The sequence below is a fragment of the Citrus clementina genome, unplaced genomic scaffold, assembly GCF_000493195.1.
Source record: "Citrus clementina cultivar Clemenules unplaced genomic scaffold, Citrus_clementina_v1.0 scaffold_1, whole genome shotgun sequence".
Lineage (NCBI taxonomy): Eukaryota > Viridiplantae > Streptophyta > Magnoliopsida > Sapindales > Rutaceae > Citrus > Citrus x clementina.
The window spans coordinates 26,663,742-26,687,121 of NW_006263303.1; the positions used below are offsets into that span (position 1 = coordinate 26,663,742).

The following is a 23,380-nucleotide window of genomic DNA, read 5'->3' on the forward strand; positions in this document are numbered from 1 at the left end:
AATATTTGGACCTCTGGCTCTGGGCTACAGATTTTCTTTTTATCTGGGCTTCTTCTAATCTTCAATTACCCCCATGTTCTCGTAAGTGTCCCTTTGCTCTTTTTAAAAAATAAATTTTATTTTATTGATATTCCCTTTTTCTAATTAAAATTCAAGAACATTCTATTGATTTACATTAAATTAATAAAATTTTCAAAAATAGTAAGAAATTTCATTATTTTGCTATAAAACTCACTTTTATTATTATAAACCCGAGTCTACTACTAAATAATTAAAAAATAAAACAAAGCAAAAATTCCTTCTCAACCAGTTGTTATAACTTTATAATCGTTTATGTATCACTTAAACGCTACAATACGAATATACGATATTGAAAATTACGGCTGCCACGGTGGCAGTTTCAAACAAGAACGAAGGCTCGATATAAATAAAAACGACTTTAACAAGCACAGTAATAAGTTAGTTGTGCGTCCGAAATAATTCTCAAAGTGTGAAAAATGAAAATGGAATCTATCTCTGCAAAATGGAATTGGAAACACTCTTTGCTTTACATTACGTTAATATACGCAATCATTTTCTTCGTTGACAAACAAATTTTACAGAAATTACAAATAAGCCACGACAAAATCCACCTCAAGAAGTACCCAGATCTTCCTCTTCGTTTTCGATACGATGGCACCTTCAAAATTCTTCAGGTTCGTTTAGCTTTAGGTTGCTCCATCTGGAGCTAATGGGCACTAATCAAATTTGCTATTACTTTTATTTTTTATGATGTTGTGAGTTTCATGTGAAGCAGGTGGCTGATATGCATTATGGAATGGGGAAGGTGACTCGGTGCAGAGACGTGACGGCGACTGAGTTCAAGTATTGCTCTGATCTCAACACGACTCGCTTTCTTAAGAGGATTATTGAAGCCGAAAAGCCTGATTTTATTGCTTTCACCGGTACTATTATCATGCTATATAATGCATATGAATTATGAGTGTATGCTCAGACGTTGACCTTTTGTTTTTTTCTTTTTCTTTTACATGATTTTTTTCCCTGCTGTTTGTGTTCGTGGGAAATGCTTGCTTGGAAGGCTTTATTGAGAAAATTTGTAAATTTTGGTCCCAATGAATCTTTGAAAAAACTGACACCTCTAAATGCTAGCAAGTTTAGGAAATTATTGCTGTTTGGATTGAGTTTAAGACCTGATTGCATGGCACTAACAAAATAATTTCTATGTTGAGTGGCTGTTTTGTGCCTAATCTTCCATGGCAGTTGAGAAAGTTACTAGCAGCACGCTTGCTCTGCTGGGTCTTAATAAGTCAATGGATCTACGAATATCATGAGGGTGTGTGTGATGAGTCACTTAAATAAGATTTGATTTCTCCTTTTTATCGGTCTTGCTTAATGTAATTAGATTATTATTATTATTCTTCGTACTTTCTTTGCTCTTAATACTTGCTGACTGCATTCACAGTAAAGCTATAATGTAGTGTGAAAGAATAATGATACACTGTCTATACATTGCCTCTATTTTTCATTTCAATTAATCAGGGGATAATATATTTGGGTCAAGTACGACGGATGCTGCTGAATCTATGATTCAAGCATTTGGGCCCGCTATGGAATTGGGACTTCCATGGGCAGCAGTTTTGGGAAACCACGACCAAGAGTCTACGATGGATCGTGAAGAATTGATGTATTTTATATCCCTTATGGATTATTCAGTGGCACAAGTTAATCCACCAGCTGAAGACCCCTCAAATCTTGCCAAGGGAGGGGTGATGGAAAAGATTGATGGCTTTGGGAACTATGATATGAGAGTATATGGTCCTCCTGGTTCTCATTTGGCAAACAGCAGCATCCTCAATCTTTTCTTCCTCGATAGTGGAGACAGGGAGACTGTTCGAGGAGTTCGAACTTATGGATATATTAAGGAATCTCAACTTCATTGGCTACATAGAGTTTCTGAGGCATTGCAGGTAATGGCAAACTGAAATGTGTTGTTGCAGTTACGACATGTTTCAATTTAATTGTATCAGGGATGCATATTGTTGCATTTTATCAGTTCCATTTTAAATTACTGTCAATGAAGTTCTTGAAGAATTGTTTTTTGAAAAAAATAAAAAAAGTTGAGAAAGGTTTTTGGGAATTGTTCTTTCTATGGGACCATTGTATTCTGGTTCCAAAATTCTTGCCATTCATACTATGCAAAAACACAGCCAAATATTACTGTATTTTAAAAAAAATATTATTATATAATCCCACAAAACTTAAAATGTTTTTCATAATCTATAGGGGAGGTTTTGTAGATTTAGGTTTTATTAACATGTTGCAGGTCACACACAGGGCCAAAAGCAGGATTCCAACCGCAAGGTAGGGGCTCAGCTACCAGGACTAGCATTTTTCCATATTCCAATTCCAGAAACTCCACAGCTATACTACCAAAACATTGTAGGTCAGTTTCAGGAGGCTGTAGCTTGTTCAAGAGTTAACTCCGGAGTCCTGCAGACCCTTGTTTCCCTCGGAGACATCAAGGCTGTCTTTGTAGGCCATGATCACACCAATGACTTTTGTGGGAATCTGAACGGTATATGGTTTTGCTATGGTGGAGGCATTGGATATCATGGTTATGGAAAGGCTGGTTGGCCCAGGAGAGCAAGGATTATATTAGCAGAAGCCGGAAAGGGTGAGAATGGATGGATGGAAGTGGAGATGATCAAAACATGGAAGCGTCTCGATGATCAAAGGCTAAGCAAGATCGATGAACAAGTTCTTTGGGAAATGTGTCCGTCAAGATAATTGACTGCAGGTATACCATAACTCTCATGGTCATTGTGTAAATCCTTTTTGCAGTGTTATTGTTGTCATTAGTACTTTGACAAGATCCATCCTATTCTTCCTTGTAATCCAAGGTATTAATTACAGGTAAATATGAAAAATAAAGTTTTCTTTTTTGATTTTACAAATTTATGATCTTTCATAAGGGGCATCAAGCTATATGTTTGTTTTGATCATCCGGACAGTAAAATAAATATTCCAGTTCATTAGTTTGATGGTCAAGCATTGAAGAAACTGTCCTAAAATGATCCAATTCATTGAGGAAATAAAATAACTAGGAGTTGGCATATGGTTTATTTAAAGGTGCATGACAGTGGTTGGATTTAATTTAAGAAAGAAAATTCTGTGGAAATGGGGTCCTTGATAAGTACTTGACTTTCCCAGATCATTCTCAAAATTCAATAGTTGGTCAACCTAACGGATAACTGTGCATGTGTGAAAAAACGTGAATATTGTTAGATATTATTGCATTATCTATGATAAAATATTGTTTTTATGTAATCTATTTGGGTTTAATACTAATGGTAGGAAATCTTTTATGTTCGAGGAGGTAACAAAATAGTTGAGGAAAAATTATTCAAGGAAGGATATGGGTCTAGCCATTGTTTTCTAGGTTTTCCAATAATGCTGGAAAAAGTAAGTCAAAAGATTATTTTGTTGATCAAAGAAAATCATTTTGTTCTCAGGTGAGGGGATATTGGTAAATTTCCCTTTAAAATTGTTTAGTCCAAAATATTGAAAATAAATTAGATTTAATGAAATGGAAAAGTAACTTATATACAAGAATTTTTCATAGTGCAGAGTACATCATAAATTCATAATTAAAATGCAGAAGGAAAAAAAGTATGTAATAATTATTTTAAAATTAATAAGACATAATGAAGTTTGTATTCTTGAATTGTATCAAGGTATACCGTCCTCAAGCATGATTTTCAAGTTTTTCTTAGATGAAAGATTGGATTATTTGAATGTTGGAGGTTTTAGACCTTCCCAAAAGGGATGCCACGATTTTGAGAGACAATTATCGCGTCTTTTTTTTTTTTTTTTTTTTTTAAGGCTAGGCCAAATGATTATTGTTTCTCAGTTTCTGTGTGGTAGTAAAATCTCTTGTAAAATCTAGCATCTAGATAGAGCCAGATATCAAAATGAAAAACCACCCTTGGTATAGAAAAATAGTTGGGGAGATCCTGATTGGATCATTTCGCAAAATTAACTAAAGTGAAAACTACAATAATCACAAGAAATTTGAAACCAATCAGGGGCAAAAGAAGAATAGAGCTGTGAAATGAGAGCTGATAAGAGTCTTGTGTTCAGCCAGAACAAGCATTGGTTATATATAGCTATTTCATGTTGGCAATTTGTTCAGATTTTACAAGTGAGAAATGTGCACTCTTTTCTCCTTTGGCAAGAAGCTCACTGTGAGTTCGATAATCCTTCTTCCATTTTCAATAACTGTTATTTTATTTGATTTTTGAACCGTAGATAGTCGATGAGCCACAGCTACACAAGTCCTGCCAACCATAGTCTTCTCAAGAGCATTTTGAACAAGATTTTCAGAATTAACATCCAGTGCACTCGCTGCCTCATCCAAAGGCAATGTAGCTGGACTTTGTAAGATGGCTCGAGCAAGTGCTATCCTTTGCTTTTGACCACCTGATAACTGCACAACTGTTTCTCCACAGTAAGTTGCATATCCATCCTTCATAGAGCCGCTTGTCAAATTTAATTATACAGGTGAATATTAGATCAAGAGAATGATAAGCTAATTTAATTTAACCAAAGAAAATAAATCCTAATTGTGTTTCTAGGACATGGTACTTTTGCAGTACCAAACCTTATGAAATCATGTGCATTTGCAATTGTTGCTGTTTCAATTATTGCAGCTTCAAATGCATTCTCCATTCTATATGGAATGATGTCATGGATTGTTCCTGCAAAAATGGTGGGTTCTTGATTTACCAATGCCATATGTGACCTTAGAGCCTTTAGATTGTAACGCTTGATGTCAAGTCCATAAACTTCCACTCATCCATTTGCTGGGTCACAGAATCTCTCTATCAATCTGATGATGGTGGACTTTCCAGCCCCACTTTTACCAACTAGAGCAACAACTTTCCCAGTGTCAACTTTTAGATTTAGATGCTTCAAGAACATCTGTCTTGATCTTGTTGGATAGAAGAAATCAACCTCTTTAAACTCTATATTTCTCTCGATCTTCTCTGGGTTGATGCCATCAGAATCATCTGGATCCATTTTGATGTTTCTTTTCAGAATCATAAGAACCATCTTTAATGCACTGGCTCCGATTGAAGTCTGATGTCCTGCTTCCTGTCAGCGCTATGATCATCCCAATTGATACCAGGATTTTGAATGTTTGGAAGAGGTTTAGTATGTTATCTGTTTTTGGAATAATAGTTTCCCACCATACCAGTAAATTAGGGCTGCATTGGCTGCCATCAGGAACTGCCTGAAATAATCCGAGCCCTGCATACCAGGATTGCTTCTGGCTTTCTTTTTTGGGGCTTATCTCTGTATGCTTATGAAGTTTCAGAATCTTTTGTAAATCAAATGCTGTAATGATGCTGTGGTTGCCAACAGCCTCACTTGCTAATCCACTGCTCTTGCTCTGTGCTTTCACTACTTTCTCAGACATCTTCATCATTATTGCTTTAGTATAGAACACCCTAATAATCAATGGCTGCATATAAATGGCTACGAGTGCAAGTGTCCATGATAAAACCAGCCCCAAAACAACAGCTAAAATTGCCGATGAGACATTCTGAGCTAACAGTGACAGGTAATCAGCTACAAGAGTCTTAACCCTTGTCGCATCTGTAGCCAACCTTGCACATATAGCTCCACCACTGTCCTCTTGATCAAACCATTCAACCTCAAATGTTAAGATCTTGCCAAAGAGTGTCTTTCTGACCCTTGTCGTCAGCCTCCCTCCCATTATTCCAAAGTAATAATGCTGAAACACATTCGTGATGAAAACAGAGACAGCAAAAGATAAAAATGCAAAGCTGTAGATTCTGGTTTGTGATTTAATATCTCTGTGATCGTCTGTGAAATAGACAGATAAGTGATAAGATTCCCCCCAAGCAGAAACAACACGGAGGCTGAATCGATCCATCGCATAGACCACCAACGCAGCCTAGTAGTGCCGGCTTCCACCTGGGGGCCATCATTACCCATAAGGTGCCTGACTGATGGGGAAACATTGTGATCTTCTTGCAACTTATCGGTTTTCCCGTCATGACTGGAACTTCGCATACCTAAGCTTTTCAGAATGTGAATCCAGTGCACTTGTGGCTTCATCATGCAGCCGGAGTTTGGGGCCCCTTAACAATGCCCTTGAAATGGAAGTCCTTTGTTTCTGCTCCTCTGACATCTGAATCCCCAATTGCCCTACCTGAAGAACACAAAACACATCCCTGTAGAGTTGTGCAATGACTTTTTTCATCGGTCATAGTAGTAGCAAGACTTACCATATAGAACAGGGAGGTGATAAAGATTAAGATTGTATGGTAACATTAATGCATAGTATGGAAGCAAGCACTTGCTGGGGTTAAGGCTCACCGAAGTGTCATATCCATTGGGTAGTTGATTGATGAAATTGTGCGCATTGGCTGCTTTAGCTGCGCTAATAACTTCTTCCATTGAAGCTTCCTCTTTCCCAAATAGAATATTTTCTTTGATTGAGGTTGCAAAGTTTATAGGCTCTTGGCTAGCAATGCCCATTTGACTCCTTAACCATTTCACCTGAAGACTCTTTATGTCAACACATATCTAAGAGGATTTCTCCTGTAAGAGGGTCATAGAATCTTTCTAGCAAATTAATAACAGTTGACTTTCCTGACCCAGATTTGCCCACTAACCCAACAGTTTGGCTCGCCATTACTCCGTCTCCGAGATTGAAATTTCTCAACACCACGCTTTCTGCTTTTGAAGGATATGCAAAATCTATGTATTTAATTTCCAAATCACCTTCAACATCCGACAGAATTTTTCCTTGTTTATCGTCAGAGCCAATATTTGGAACTCTATAAATCATCTCAGATATGCTCGAAGCTGCAGCATTTGCTTCAGTGAAGTACTTCACATTGCTTAAAGCACCACCATGAGAGCTGCAAGATCAAATCACAATTAGATTTAGGGATAATTCCACAAAAAGTTGTTAATATTTTCTAAAATCTAACTCTAGCCAAACAAATAGTCTTATATCATGAGACATATCTTTATGGCACAATCCGATAGAGTTATGACTCTTATTGTACTGATCTAACCACCTTCATGATTGGTTAATTTTAAAATGAACGATATGATGATATTCTTCTATATCCAGCGGAGGGGGAGAGAGAGAGAAAAAAAAAAAAACTTATACTGACAGGATAGGACTATCCAACAAAATTTTGTCATGCGGGGTGAATCATTACATTCATCACCTTTTAGAGGCAGGTCCCTCCCTTCTAGAATTTAGTTTATAACAAATTAAGCTTTCTGGCATAATAAGGAAAGGGTTTGAAGTATACACGATACAAAGTCTAGCAACAAAAACACCACCACCTTTCGCTACCCTACTAGCCTTGAAGAGCCCAAACAGCAAATGTGACTCCAATGCTGCCCATTGCCATTCCTTTCGACAATCCTAGCTTGTTTTATCCCCAGCTTCAGAGTTGGCTCCAATGCAAACTTATAGCTCTTCATCATGCTATACTCTCTGTGAGGAAATAAGCTACTGGTCAACTAATGGTCGTTGGGCTTAAATGGAAGATTTGAAGAAGTCTGGGGGCATTGTGCAGATCGACTTCAGCTGGAGGGGTCTAGTTGAAATATTAAAGCTGATGTGGCAAGAATTCGTTATGAGTTCGTTATGATTTCCCAGAAATACCAGAGTATATATACGTGTGTTTTAGCCTCTGATATGGGGTTGTAATCTTTCTCATTTCTTGATCATTTAGTGAGCTAATTGGTTCTTTGTGATCCTTGTAATCTCCTCTATAGAATCAGCTTGTAATTCGATTCAAAGAAATCAATAAAAGAGCAGTTTTTCCTTTTACAAGTTGAGTGCTTGGAATTGTGCTCTGTTCAAGTTCTTTTCTGTTTCTTTCTTGATTAGCTTGCTTTGATTAGTTCTTTTTGGATTCAATACATTAATAGGGTTATAACACTCTCCAAAGCAGGAGTAGACAGTTCTTATGGATGACACCACCTGCTCCACGATCCCCCTCTGCAATGGCGTAGGCTGCCTCTATCTTCTCCCCTACGCCGCCTAAAAGCTTCCCGTATACGAAGCCCGGGACGATCAACATGGTGAATGCAGGAATGCCGACAATGGCAAGTCGTCAACTGAGGTACGAATCCGCGGGGTGTCCCGTTATGAACGTTGTCGCATTCATGAGGAAATTTGCAATCAGTTTTTGCATATTGTATTTTGATTTAATAAAACGTAAAAATACAGGGGGCTTAAATGATAAAATAATACACGGGACCTTCTCTGAGAGGACGCCTTGCATGGTTAGCGAGAAACGTTGGAAGTAGTGGAAACAACTTGTGATGTGAAGGAAGCTGCACCGTAATCTGTATCAAAGAATCCAACATCCTGACGAAGAACTGCTTTCGAATATTTTCTACGTAGTCGAATTGTTTGCCTCTGCATGGTTCGTGCCCAGCAGAACCCTTCTGTTAATTAAGACCAGAAATGAATGCTCATTTTCTTATTAACTTATTATACATAACATGATATGGTAACTAAATTTCTTCCGGACTCGAGCAGGAGTTAAACTCTGGTCTCTGGTAATATTCTTAAGAGATTTATTAACACCTACTTACCTTTTGTACAAACAAATAAATAAATAAATGTATTCTCAGTTGTATCCTAATTTAAGAAAAAAAATTGAAAAAACAGGAGGAGGAAAAAGTATAAGTATACCTCCCGAACCAACGCCAACAGCAACATAGATTAAGATAAATTTGTCAGTTTTACCGTAACTCAATGTTCTGTTGAAGTACGTTTGAATTGATATGATGATATGTTTGTAACGGTTGTGCTTTTGCTTAATTTCCAAGGTAGGTACCGACAACAGTTAACTGTTTCATCAACACTCATTTTTGCAACTTTGCAGTTGACACATGCCGATCACCGGGTAGCCTGTGAATGACGGCTAGTGATTCCATTCTAAAACGTCAGCTCTGAATTAAAAAGCAACGTGACGTCAATTGCAAAATGATCACAAGCCTTATTTATGTCTTCAAGAGTAAGAGAAGAAGTTATCGCATAACCATTCATCAGGTTGCTGAAACAAAGCATGACTGCAGCCGTGGCTGATCCATCAACAACTGATCACCAAAAATAACCCCACCATCATTAGAAGCAAATCTGTCAAATCTGTGTCCTTCCAGACCACTATTAACGAGCCCGGTCGCATTCTTATTTTTTTCTTTGTCATCAAGGTGATCCTATTTTCTTACTAATCCTGCTTTCTGCTGCTGCTTTCTTGCAATGAAGAAGGATCCTTTGCTTTGTTATATGTGTGTTCTTTTCCAAGCTGTTGTACAAAGAGTTTCAACAAAGTATACGTAGTGATTAACAATTAATTAATTTAATATTTTATACACTGCATTAGGCTAATGCTATTGGCTTTATATGAAGGTGTTACTTTCTTTATGTTTTTGTATCACTCATGTTCGGTGGCCTTGGCGCAGAAAATTGTGGTATAATGTTGCGAGTGATGTGAAGAATTCCAAACTACATGATTTTTTATATCTTGGCGTATGTTCACTCTCCCCTTAATATTTTTAGCTTTAAATTTTTTTAGCTTTGGTGGGTTCAGATTTTCTATTCATTCTGTCTTTAACTAACACTTTTAGATTCTATTAATAAGTGGTTGATAAAAAATACAACAATAAAATGATACATTTGAATCATTTATACCTGATGCATAATGTACATGTATCACTACATCATTAAACGACAAGTACCGAGATGCACAATATAAGTAGAGGACCCATATGTCCGTCTCTAATTATCTACAAGCATCGTTTAATTTACTTGAAGCTTCAGCCATTGAAGGATCAAGGCCGGCTTAGTTTAGTTCAACAATGAAACACAATTGAGGCCACTTACATGCGTCAAACTTGTCGTAGTTATGGAACTAACCGTTAATATTTGTTGCCTCTTTTGTTATTTCTTGAAGTGGACTTTCAACTACTAATTATTTGTATTGTCAATCTCACTCCAAGAAATTACAAAAAAAAAAAAAAAAATGAGAGCAAATTACGTGAAGTCCTTATTAATCTTCGCCATAATTTCACAAAACTACCCCAGTTTCTAAAATTCTTGAGCATGTCCGATAAGATAAGATTGTGAATTGGGCTTGCGGCTACTAACCACATATTCGACCTTTCCGAAAATGATTTATGTGTCCCGAACTTAAACCCGACCGAACCCCTCAAAAAGCCACAAAAAAAAAAAAAAAAAAAATGGTAAACACGCTAGGTTCCAGGGAGACGAGAAAGTTAAAGTCAGGTAAGCCCTTTATTTTATTAATTTTGAACAAGGCACGACAGATGCTGCCGAACCTGTGACTCAATCCTTTGGCAGTGCAATGGAATCTGAGTTTTCATGGCAGCCTGAAAGCCGTACCATGAATTGTCAGTAACTGAATTCATATCCCTCTGTCATGAATTCTAGCAAGGCCAGCGCTAAGTTACGTTGAGTGTAACTTGTATCCCTTACAGCAACAGTACTCGATTTCACCAGTAGAACTATTGTTGTGAGAGACCCATGTAACCTGCGCCCCTTACAGCAACAGTATCTAATCTCAATAATAAAATTGTTGTTGTGAGAGGCCCGTAAGTTACGCTCAACGTAACTTATGGCCTCCCTTCTAGCAAATACAAATTATCGCATTCAATTTTTCAAGTCTGTGTCCCTATGATGTCATAATATTTGTCATCAAATGGAGGTAAGCATTCAATTCATCAAAGTCTATGTCCCTATGATGTCATAGTACGTATGTCACTAAAAAGGATAAATATGCATTCCCTGATCAATTTATGATAACAAATATTAAGGTTGGCCGTGTAGATATTACGAGTCACATGCATGTGTGTCCCACCTTTTATGACAATGTTGAATTATGTCAAGAATGACAATTATTTCGGCAATAACATTTACAACAACAACAAACACAGTGCGGTGATAATAATATAACTTTTTTAATTATTTTCTTATTAGCGATCAAATTTTATGTGGTGGAAGAAGGAAGTGTGCACATGCTTATCACCACCAACAGAGAACGAATTTATGACACCCTTTTACCAGGAAACGTGTTTGGATAAATAGAGAGCTTTGATGCTTGCCGTTTTATGACGAGAAAATTTTGATTGTGACAAAACGATAGGTTTTAATAATGTACAGTAGGCGTCACAATTCAATACTTGATTTAAATTACCATTTTAGGCCTTGAATTTTCCATGGGAATACATGTTAACGTTAGAATTTGTGTCGCAAATTTAGAGGTTGACATGTGGGCTGTGGCTATATTCAAGTCGTCGGTGGTCGGTGGTCGGTGGTCGGTGGGTTCCTTAGTTTATTCGGCTTAATTGCAAGAGAAAATTATCGTTGCAACCAATAGCGTTAAGGATTAATGTGAAACGAATACAATAATTTATGTATAAGAATTCGCCATTATAAATTAACTATTTATCTAATTCGTTATTACATGTATCTGTGAAAAAGTCGCCGTCATCATCATCATCATTACAATCATATATGTAGTTAAAAAGTTAAACAGAGTTTGAATTACATGTTAAAAATGATTTTAAATTTTGTAGGAACAGTGATAGCCAACCAACAACAACAAACATCATATTAGCGAACATAAAAAATAAATAGTGATAATGAACAACGCCATGAATATTCAATAAGAATTTAATTGATCTAGTAACTTGGTCAAAGGCATGCTTAAAAATGAAATAAATGGAAATGGAGCTGTTTGGTTACCGAGAAAATATCGTAGAGAATATTTTCCAGGTCTATATTTTTATTGCTTAACCAAAACATTATGAACACATACAATTTATATACATTTCTTAAGCATTATTATTGTAACTAATTCATAACTAACTAATGATATTACTAGCTAAACTTCAACTCAATGTATACGATGTGTTGTAACAAATTTTGACAACTTATGTTGGGTTGTTAGCTGAGCTGTCACTTTGCTTACTATCATCTAATGTCATAGCCTTGTTCATTTTTCTCAAGCTTAACTTTCCCCTTCTTCTTCTTTGTACAATACGCTTCTTTTTTTAAAAAAAGAAAAATAAAAAGAAAAAAAATCATGTTAAAGATCAATTTTTTGCATGGCTTCCGTATATAGTAATGGTAGCATTGTTTTTATAATTCAATTTGAACCTGCACACATAGATATTTGACTATTTAATTATAATTTGTAATAATTCAAACTCTTAAAATGTGGAACATTGGTGTTTTTAAATATCGCTTATATCCAACAAAAAGGATTATATGATAAAACGATCACGAGTTATAAACACACCTCCATGGGCCATGGCTCCATTGGCATTTGTCCATAGATGGACAGATGACAAAACACAGTTGCCAACGAAGAAAAATTTAGCGTTCGAGGAGACAACTACGTACGAGTTACGACTGATGTTTCAAAGCAGTTTCATATTTTCATTTTCCCACAGTAAACACACGTGGATTCAGCTGAGTCAACCAGCGAAACGCGTCAGCTACTTGAAATTAAGCAATTAGAATCTTTTGGTGGGGCCGAGTAACAAACGAATTGATGAGTTATTTGATGATGATTAGTTGAATGATGTTGAGAGACACATGCGACAGATTCTTAGTTTCATATGCGACACTGTTGCAATGGAGGCTATCAATCAAAGACAACTAGGTGGGCCAATTTTAAAAATTAATTATTGTTGACTATTTATGCACTACTTTTTTAGTAAATTTGAATCGAGGTTTCCTCTCTTTGAATTTAGTTCGTACTTTCTGTGGTGATTGTCAAATTTATCTCAACAATTAATGAGACTGTTGAACTGATTTTTTTATTGAAACAGTAAATCAACTGTTAAATATATATATATATATATATATATTTACCTAACATTTTTTTAAAGTAAGAGAGTGGACAAAGCTCAAATAAATTTTTTTTTTCTCTTTATTACCCCTAAAACTCAAATTCGAGCATCAACTACTATAAGTTTGATGCTGTTACCAACCTGATCATATCCTTAAGAGCTTTTACCTAACAATTATTAATTTAATGTTCATTAAACAATTAATTGAAGACTGAATTTTTATCTCTTTTTAATTATGATTCTTTAAAAAGATATTCAAAGAAAAAGCGCTTGTAGAAAATAAGTATGAACAGCGAAACAGATAGGAAAGCAAACGTATGAGTTGAATTGAATTTGATGTTGTTACCAACTCGATCACGTTCTTGGAGTAAACAATTGATTGAAGACTGAAATTTTATCTCTTTTTAATTATGATTCTTTGAAAAAATATTCAAATTCAATTCAACTCATACTTTTACTTTCCCTTCTGTTTTTTGTTCACACTTATTTTCTACGAGCGCTTTTTTCTTGAATTTTATCAAATTGAATCTAATTCTTTACACACGCACACACACATATTTATTTAAGCTAATTAGATGCTTTAAATTGATATTGTGGATGGTAGAAAAGCATAAATCATACGTTGCCCATGATTGAGGGAATTGGAGCAGCTAAAATATTCATTTAAAAACCCAACAAGAATTTGAGGGACCCCACCATACAACTCATTCTTCGCTAGCATCCAAAATCAGCCAACTTTGATCGTTAGCTATCATCAATCTATCTTGCTTTAATTTCCTTGATGCTTGAAAGCATATTTTGTGTGTCTCACAAGTCACAACAAAGCCAAGTGTAGACACGTGGACTTGAATCCCGGCCGCATTAATATTGAAATGAAGTCCTGCTTTTACAAAAGGAGAAAATTAAAGAAAGAATTTTGACTATTGTTAAGATTTAAAAAAAAAAAACCCTAAATCGACGTAGCATAGAATTGGGAGCAAATTAATTTTTTTTTTGTGTGAGTCTCTAATGACTTTGATGAGAGTGGGAATTGAAGATAAAAAGCATTTTTTTTTTTAGACTGATTAATCATCAGATTACTGCATTACACAGATATTTACAACAACTGCTTATTGTAGCAGAGGTATTACACTAATATTTACAATCAGATATACATGATTGGGACTTACATTATTACAATGAATTTTATGAAGTACATGCCCTATACAAATAACTCCTCACAGGAAAGAATGTCTATACTCCACTTGCATTTCGCAAGGGAGAAGGATATAAAGAACATTTAGCCCCCACAATACTTTTGTGGGGGCTAGAACCGCTGCCCTCACAATGCTTGTGAGGGCAGCAGCCCACCACTTCGGCCTTGGCCGAAGTGGCGATAAAAAGCATTTTAAAAACACACAATAAATAGAGCCAAAAATGTAAACAAGTGGACCTGAATTTGCACTAGCTGATAGAATTGGGATAAAATAAGCAATCTTGATGTAAACGGGTTTAAAAGAAATCGTTTAAGACATGTTATAAACAACGCCTGATGAAAACAAGTGGAAATGACAATGAGTCATGGGTTGAAGGAAAGACACAGTTGCCTGTGCTGTCATTTTGCGCGTCAAGATTTCAAAGTCTTATCTTTTGATTCTGCTAATGGACAAAAAGATAAGTGGGGGGGACGAAAGATCAATGACGTCAGTACGAAATTGAACGATGATGTCACTGGGGTACACAAAGCATTACGTACCTTGAAAACTTTATACAAATTTTACGGAAGAAAAAAAAAATAAAAGTTTAATATCCAAGCCTTTTCTTCGAAAGGAAGACTTGATATATACCGTCGATTAGAAGTGTTTTTGAGTGCTGAATTAAAAAATTCTTATTACAAATAGTCAAGGAAAGAGAAAAAGAAAAAGCAACGAACAAGAATGGGATCAATTCACAGACTTATGATGATGCTTAATTTGGTCGGAATAAATAAAATAATTTAAAGTTTGTTTCTTTTCTATATTTTAATCGCACTAATTCATATGCTCATTCGATTTAATTGATAATTAAATATTAAAAGGACAAAAAAATAATGCCTTAAATCTTATTAGTGAAGGGTGGGTCTGATTACACCAGCTTACCGGTATCATTACCTATAGCATAGATACTATTAAATGATTGGAAGATTAATAAAATTTGATCATTGACAGTGTTTAAACCATGAGATTCAACATTACTCGAGAAGTACCATTGTCGCAACAAATAATTAAACATACATGTTATGAAATTTCTTTTTTCAAAAATTAAAATAAGCATTTTTTTTTTAAATGCGAATAATTCGATGTTCGATATACTTCTGCATTAAACTACTTACTTCCACAATCTTAATTATCAACTCATTATCTTTCTCTCATGAACTTAACAAATTAATCATGATCTATTCGATAGGATTATAGCAACAACTATTACTAGATTCCAGTCAAGTTTTTGTTTGAAATATACATAAAATGTGGACATTAATTTGAAGTGGAGACAAATGCAATTTAGTTATAGAGTTATTATAAAACAGAGACGCGATATCGAATGCAGACTTGAGGGCTGAGGCCATTCAGGTCTTGGTCAAATCCACTTGTTACTAAGCCAGATAGCCGTAATATTTTATGCTGAAATATGAAACAAACAGGGAGATTTTAAAACTTAAGTCTTAGTCAATCACAACGTTAATTGTGATCAATAAGGAAACTTAAGTCTTTGTCAATCACTAATTGTGATCAATAAGAAAAACTACCAGCTGCCATTGGCTTTTGCATTCACATTGACAAGAAGACAAGCGATATATGCAGTCAACAAAATATGAAGAAAATCGAAGACCAAATTGCTAGGTTGTTGAATTTTACTCCTCTCAAATTATTGGATCCCAAAACATTCATCCCAAATCATCTGTTTACATTGATCTTGAAGATGTTAGCTGATTACAACCACACAAATAATGATATATACAAGGTAAATATTTTGTATACAAGTAAATATACACAAGGAAACAAATAGTAATAATGATATAACCACACAAATAATTGTATAAATATTTTGTAGGAACTTGGTTGACAGCTTACATGGAATAAATTGATTGATTAGATCAAAGTATTATGGAGCTCATACAATTATTTTCTTAACTAATTTCATTTTAAATGCAATGTTGGCATAGCATTCAAAATAAAATTTTGGGTTGTTTATAAACTACTCTTTGTCTCTTTGCATTAATGGTCTTCTCCGTCCATCATAGTGTTGAATTATTTTCATGAATCAATAGTATACGTATGGTTTAAATATGAAAAAAAAAAATGTATAACATACATAACTCCGCGATTCTTTCAAGAAGCGAAAATAAAAATGATTATATGACGTCATTCAAGTCCTTTTTTCTGACGTTTAGTTGATGCGTACTAGAGTTAAAGTCGGCTAGGAGGAAGATAAAACCAAGACTCTGGGACAAAGTTGAAAATGAAATCTAGTACAAAAAATGAAAATGAAAAATGAAAAAAAGAAAAAGAAAAAGTGGATCTTATTCCTCAATCAAAATTGCAAATAATCAAAAGAAACAGAATCAAATATATTTCACCTTTACCTTTTATATTATTCCTTTTTATTTTTACTTTTCATTATCAGTTTCTGTTGGCATGTCATATCATGGAAGAAATATATCAAAAATTTTGATTGATTACCATGAATCAGAATCATCAAATTAATCAATTAAAAAAAAATCATTTAAGTTAATCAAATCAAACAAATACAAGTAAATGACATTATTGATATTGAATTTTCAATTAGAGATTTCTGATCATATTAAAATTAAGGATGAGTTAAAAGATAAAAAAATTTAATACGTATTTTTTTTTTTGTCTGTTAGTTTATCACTATCTTTTATATGGTTACTGATTCCTTACACATACATAAACATAATTAGTTGTTTTATTTTCTATCGATTCTAAAATGTTATACTTCCATCCATACTACTGCATTCTTTATCTTATAAATAAATATAGAGTTTTCATTTTATAATTGACCTATATTAAATTTTGAGTATTATCATTTATTACCGTGCATTCATACGACAACATTAATTGTATCAATTTTGTATCGATTCCAACAAATTATTATTGTTCTTATTTTATGGCCAAAAACCTATATTGAATTTTGAGTACTTCATTGATCATCTACACAATTAAAAATTTTTTTACACAGTACACACAATTACGTCATCGTATCGAAATGATTATAGTTCCCCGAAATAAAGCACGAGATCAACGGTTCAGGCCGTGGGTCACGTCACGGACTGTTTAATTAAACGGTAGTGATCTCCCATGGGTTTGGAGATCAAATTACAAAAACACGGCTGCTCCGTCCATCTAAATTTTGGCAGTCTCCGTACGCGTAATACAAATAGAAAGCAGACACAAGCTTACTCTCGGGTAAGCGTGATTGTACACGCGCACTATCATAAATTGACAGTCATGTCCTCTCTTACGTCCTTTTATAGCAATAACATTAGTATCCTCTAATTTTGGTAAAATTACAAATTTAGGTAGGGTATTCACTTTTTTATGAAATTCACCATCCTCGTATATTCCATTGAGATTATTTTGTTAATAAAATTAAGGGAAACTGGCTCTGCACAATCTTTATTTTTTCATATGCATATTTAATTACTAAAAATTTTGGACTTATTTTATGCACCACCTATATTTTCAAACTTATATCAATTAATCGGTTTGCATTAACATTATTAGAATCTGCTTAAGAATCTAAGTAAAATGACTATTTCATCCTTAAGTGCATTAAAAGAACATTGTATCTTTTGAAACTCTGAGAAATAACATAATTTATAATTATATAAGAAACATGACTGTAGACAAATAGGGAAATCAATTGAATGATCTCTTAATTAAATTTATAAAGTGTGTAAATTTTCAAAGTTTCAAATGGTAAAATGGTCTTCTTATACATTCAAGGATAAAATAATTATTTTGTTTAGACTCCTTAATAGATTTTAACAGTTTAGTGCAAATTAGTTGATCAACACAAATTTAAAAATCTAAATGATGCATAGAACAAGTCATGATTTTTTTACAATTAAATATACATACGACAAAAACAATGGTGGTGCAGATATAATTTATCTAAAATTAATGATTTGACTGTTATGTCAAGTTATTGTGATGTTACTTGTATCTTTTAGAGATATTATCCATATATAGTAATTTTGATAATAAAATTTTAATAAGATTATACGTCGTAAAAGGAATAATTGAGTTGATAATGGCTCGTGCATAGTTGAACCCAAGCAATAGACTAATCAATAATTATATATTAATTTTTGAAAGAAAATTGTTTTTATTTTATTTTCATTATTTTTATTATTTTTTGGTGTATGATGTGTGGGAAGAAAATTTATATATTAAAATTAAACAATCAACTAGTAAATATATAATATATGTGTTTTCATTTGAGATAACTACAAACTTTTACAACAACTTTCAACATAAATACATAAATAGCACGGCGTTATTGGATTATTATGTGATGTACAGAAGATTTATCTGGACTAGGGATGGTGCATTGGCGAGGCAGTGATACTACTAAAATACAAAAATTAAATTTAAAAAAAAAAAAAAAAGACCGACTGTTTGCTTTACACTTGTGATGGTACAAGAAGCTTCTCAATTATCTGAACTTCAAATGGCAATTATTAAGGGCGTATATTACACCCAGTTTAGTAGAGCGTGAGCACAAAGCAGAAAAAATGCCACTTTGAATCTTCCTACGCGAAATTGAAGACCACAAACAGAGCGGACGGTTAAGATCTTTCCTCGAACCCACGTAAACCCAAAAAAAAACAAAAAACAAAAAAAAGAGTGAAATAAAACCAAAAAAAAAAAACCCACGTGATCTAAACAAGTATTAATTTAATTGGAACACAGCACTCAGTCTCACTCACTCTCTCGCCCTCTCTATATAATAATTCAACTCCTCGTCTTCCAAATACAAATATAAACTAACACTCAAAACTAAAACTACTTTTATTTGATTTCTTCTCAAGAAAGAAGAATCCTTCTATTTTTTTTGTTTTGGTGTGATGGAAAACCTCGGCGAAGACTACCAGCAAGAGTATCAAAATTACTGGGAAACCAAAATGTTCCTCCAAAATGAAGAATTTGACACGTATGTTGTTGACTAATTTTTCTTCTTAACTGATTGTAAAATTTGATTATATTTTCCCATAGTTATATGATTTGAGGTGTGTGTGTGTGTGTGATCAGATGGCCATTGGACGAGGCGTTTTCGGGGTACTATGACTCGAGTTCTCCGGACGGGGCGGCGTCGTCGGCGGCGTCCAAGAATATTGTCTCGGAGAGGAATAGGAGAAAGAAGCTCAACGAAAGGCTGTTTGCTCTTAGATCAGTTGTCCCCAATATTAGCAAGGTCAAAACACATTAGTATTGCCTTGTCTATTTTTATTATTATTTTTTTTTTTCTGGCTATGAATCATGTTGTTGATAATCAATTATGCATATTGATTTTTTTTTTAAATATGTTTTGACATTAATTAATTATGTTTGCAGATGGATAAAGCATCAATAATCAAAGATGCTATCGATTACATACAAGAGCTGCACGAGCAAGAGAAGAGGATTCGAGATGAAATAATGGAACTCGAGTCTGGGAAATCGAAGAAGAATTTTGGGTTTGATTTCGAGCAGGAGCTGCCTGTTTTGTTGAGACCAAAGAAGAAGAAAATTGACCGGTTCTTTGATTCGGCAGGATCAAGAACTGCTCCTGTTGAAATCCTTGAAGTAATAATTTATTAATTACCCATTTTTCTTCTTCTTCTTCTTCTCCTCCTCATCCTCTTTTTTTTTTTTTTTGAAGTAATAAAATTCAATTATTGTTTCTTCCTCTCTCTCTCTCACCCTCCAGTGATTGATTGACTAAAAATTAATTTGATTTTGGGCCTGCCTGCAGCTTCGGGTAAAAACAATGGGAGAAAAGATATTGGTGGTGAGCGTAACTTGTAGCAAAAGAACAGATACAATGGTTAAATTGTGTGAGGCCTTTGAATCTTTAAAGCTAAAAATCATCACCGCAAATATCACCGCTGTTGCTGGCAGGCTTTTGAAGACAGCCTTTATTGAGGTCAGTTTCCTTTTTCTTTTCTCTTTTCTTCTCAACCTATCATCATCAATTATTCTTATTCAAACCAAAAAAAAGGACAAAAATTTTACCCCAATTTCTTAAAATTGGCCAACAACAATACGACACGCACCAATAAAATCAATAAAAGATTTTCTGCTTTCTCCCTTTTCTTTTAGCTGATGGTCACTATGTTGGGGGGGCCAAAATGATAATAAACTTCAAGCCATTTAGTTTTTTTTTTTATTAGGATTTAAGAAACTCAAATTTTAAAAAAAAAAATCACTTTAAATTAGGTAAAACAGTCTTTATATACGTAAAAGGATTTTTAAAATAATAGAAGTTTCGATTAGTTTGCCAACCACAAGGAATAAATTAATGCTTTGATGATGCCATAATTCTGAAAAAAAAATTTACCCCAATTACAGGCTGACAATGTAAATAAATTAATGGGCTGCCCTTTAGCTGGTTTAGTTTAGTATTTTCTAAAACTTTTTTTCTTTTTTGTTTTTGATCCTCTCCCAATGTTTGATTAAATATTCTGCTTAAACAATATAGTAATACTTAATAAAATGAAATGAGCACTATATCAAACCGTTGGGTTATTGGTGGTCATTAGCTTGGAGACGTAGAAGAGAATCAAAGGCAAAACAGATTAATTTATATATAATATTAGAATTAAGAGAATTAAGGGGCCTACGGGGATGCAAATGATAACCTACTTTAATAAAGTGGGCTGATCTCGTAATATAGGGAAATTAGAGAAATCATATGTAGTGCAATCCAGAGTGTTCTAATAATAATGAATTCACTCGAAGAACAAAGCAAGACGAAAAGACCCCATTCAATTCCCACTTTTAACGTCTATAAATCTTTCACCTTTAAAAAAAAATGGTTATTTAGAATCATGATACTGTACAGTAGGTTTATCATACGACCCTCTTAATAATTCTATTATATATTTTAAATTTATCAATATAATCACGTAGTATAATAAAAATAAGTCTGTGTAATAACAATTCGATGATAATACAACATAAATGTTCCCATGAATAAAAATGTTAATACAGAACATTTGAATAATATGAAAAGATCTTAAGTTGTGACGGCTTTTATGATGTCATCTCATTATTTTTATGAGATAAAAATAATAAGAATGTCACATTATCCAGACATATGTAGTCAATTATATCTTGCCGAAAACGAGTAAATTTTGATTGTCCAAAAAAGGAAATCAATACCTTTTTAATTTAGATGTGTTAAATTTTGATTTTCCAAAATGAATAATTAATGTATACTAAACGTGGGGGCGGGGGGGGGGGGGGGGGGGGGGGCAAGAAAATAAATTAAAAATAGAAACGTGTTCCCAATATTCTTAACGTGATCAATTTCATTCACGCGATTCATTTGATTTTTTTTGAGGTGTCATGTCCTTTTCACATTTCTAATCTGAAAGCCAGTCACGTTTTTTATTACCGTCATTTCGGATTTGCAGCCGGTGGATTATTATTATTTGAACCATGTGAGTTATTTTTGGAGGTCATTTTCCTGCGCCATGAATTAATTTCACGAAGCAGAAAAATGGTGGTTTCAACTTTTTCAGCTTTCAAACGGCCATGGTTTTCTAATTTATTATAAATTAAAAAAAATTGATAGTTTCTGGATAGGGCCCCCTCTGTTTTGCTCTTTTTTGAAAATTTAGACAGTTTGATTTTCGTCTTAAGTAGGACCACGGAATCCTTTATTGATAATTGAAAATTGAAAATTAAAAATTGAAAAATCAGCATCACAAAGGGCATCCAATAATTTCGGTAACAGATAACAGCCGATTAAGTATTAAATGCCTGATCAGATATAAGTTTTGTTCAATTGTATCAAAAATATCTAAAATATTATTTTTTTATTTGATAATTTTTGTTTCATTTTTTATCACATAATTCTAAAAAATTTGTCTATTAAAATAATATTATAATTTTTAATAAAAATTCTAACTGATAACCGAATAATTAATTTTTTATATATAAAAAATCTAGTTAAATAAGTTTTATTTAAAAAATTATATCAAATGAAACCTAAATAAAATTTAATAAAAAATATACATTTTTTTAATAAAAAATACAAAATATTAGAGACCTCGATCAAATGAACAACCCATACAAATTGATTAAATTATTTTATAATTGGTAAAAGACAGCCCAAATCTTTTGCAAATTAAGAATCCGGCTAAGACTTTATTTATCAACTATTATTGTCCAAAAAATATCAGACCAACTTTGAAAGCAATAAATTAGAAAAAATAAAATAAAAAATAAAAACTTGTCTTGCTGTGAAAAGAGCAAGTGGGTATGCGGTGTACTCTTGAGCAGTGCGTAAAATAGTAATTTAGCTTTTCTCAGTTGAATAGTCAAGCTTTGTCCTGTCCCCAATCAATTATGTCATTATTTTGAGCTTTTAAAATAATTCCTTAACGAGGTCCAGGAGCTGACAAATGGCAGCAATTTTATATCAGAACCTCGCGGAAGTGACGATAAGGCCATTAAATGCTTTTTGTTTTTTAATTAATGATTTCTGTCGCTGCAAACGTTATCGTGGCCCATTCCATCGTGAGATGTTGACATCATGATTTGTTTTCTTTATATTTTGTTCAAAGATTGCATCAATCTTTCATCACTTCCACAAGATATCATTTACTATTTTAATACCTCCTTATTGTGTCTTTTTAATAAATTAAAGTAGTCCATTGTATTATTATTATTATTTTTTATCTAGACGTGTTTGTCAAATTTAATTTAAAATTAACAGTTGTTATTATTATCGTTATAACGTCACCTAAAACTTCTAGATGAATACGATGATTATTATTATTATTATTATTTTTAATTTCTATCATTACTCATGAATGATTACACTAAATGGTTGTTTAAGAATTAAGATTGGTGGCGCTTTTAGTCAATTATGAAACCCTAATTAATTAAGTGTTTTGTTTCAGTTGATTTTTTGGACATTTATGTTTGGTAAATTGTGCGTAACGACTGACGACTTGTGTTGAACTCAATTGCAGGCTGATGAAGAGGAGATGGACGATTTGAAGATTAAAATTCAAACAGCAATTCAAGCTCTCAATGATCCATCAAGTCCCATGAGCGTCTAATGTCACAAGCTCCAACAACTTCAAATCGGTGATGGTGTGAGTTTTTGGATGGCATGTTTTGATATGCTTTTATCACCACTCACTCACCATAGCCTGCTTATTTTTCTCATTTTATTGCTT

General features: G+C 33.7%; 2 protein-coding genes and 1 pseudogene across 3 annotated transcripts; 2 read left to right on the forward strand and 1 right to left on the reverse strand.

Moving 5' to 3' along the window:
- Nucleotides 1-471: 471 nt before the first annotated feature.
- On the forward strand, nucleotides 472-4,396 carry LOC18055003 (probable inactive purple acid phosphatase 28). 2 transcript variants are annotated; one of them, XM_006453172.2, is made up of 5 exons: nucleotides 472-695; nucleotides 797-944; nucleotides 1,540-1,967; nucleotides 2,335-2,797; nucleotides 4,309-4,396. In XM_006453172.2, exons 1-4 carry the CDS (start codon nucleotides 498-500, stop codon nucleotides 2,785-2,787), a joined length of 1,227 nt encoding a protein of 408 aa, XP_006453235.2. In that variant the 5' UTR covers nucleotides 472-497; the 3' UTR covers nucleotides 2,788-2,797; nucleotides 4,309-4,396. The 2 variants fall into 2 exon arrangements, with proteins under 2 accessions (XP_006453235.2, XP_024034056.1); XM_024178288.1 differs by lacking the exons at nucleotides 472-695; nucleotides 797-944 and adding an exon at nucleotides 991-1,333.
- On the reverse strand, nucleotides 4,122-7,536 carry LOC112095774 (annotated as a pseudogene).
- An 11,376-nt stretch (nucleotides 7,537-18,912) lies between these two features.
- Nucleotides 18,913-23,380, forward strand: LOC18055004 (transcription factor bHLH35). Its single transcript, XM_006453174.2, has 5 exons — nucleotides 18,913-19,140; nucleotides 19,239-19,401; nucleotides 19,542-19,772; nucleotides 19,942-20,112; nucleotides 23,171-23,380. The coding sequence occupies exons 1-5, from the start codon at nucleotides 19,055-19,057 to the stop codon at nucleotides 23,258-23,260; spliced, it is 741 nt and encodes a 246-aa protein (XP_006453237.1). The 5' UTR covers nucleotides 18,913-19,054; the 3' UTR covers nucleotides 23,261-23,380.

What these genes read in the sequence shown, in the direction of transcription:
- LOC18055003 (XM_006453172.2), top strand. Translation starts at nt 498, where the DNA reads ATGAAAATGGAATCTATCTCTGCAAAATGGAATTGGAAACACTCTTTG. An exon ending in GCACCTTCAAAATTCTTCAG is followed by an intron (nt 696 to 796) that starts GTTCGTTTAGCT and finishes CATGTGAAGCAG; the next exon opens with GTGGCTGATATGCATTATGG. An exon ending in GAGTTTCTGAGGCATTGCAG is followed by an intron (nt 1,968 to 2,334) that starts GTAATGGCAAAC and finishes GGTCACACACAG; the next exon opens with GGCCAAAAGCAGGATTCCAA.
- LOC18055004 (XM_006453174.2), top strand. Translation starts at nt 19,055, where the DNA reads ATGGAAAACCTCGGCGAAGACTACCAGCAAGAGTATCAAAATTACTGG. An exon ending in CAAAATGAAGAATTTGACAC is followed by an intron (nt 19,141 to 19,238) that starts GTATGTTGTTGA and finishes GTGTGTGATCAG; the next exon opens with ATGGCCATTGGACGAGGCGT. An exon ending in TGAAGACAGCCTTTATTGAG is followed by an intron (nt 20,113 to 23,170) that starts GTCAGTTTCCTT and finishes ACTCAATTGCAG; the next exon opens with GCTGATGAAGAGGAGATGGA.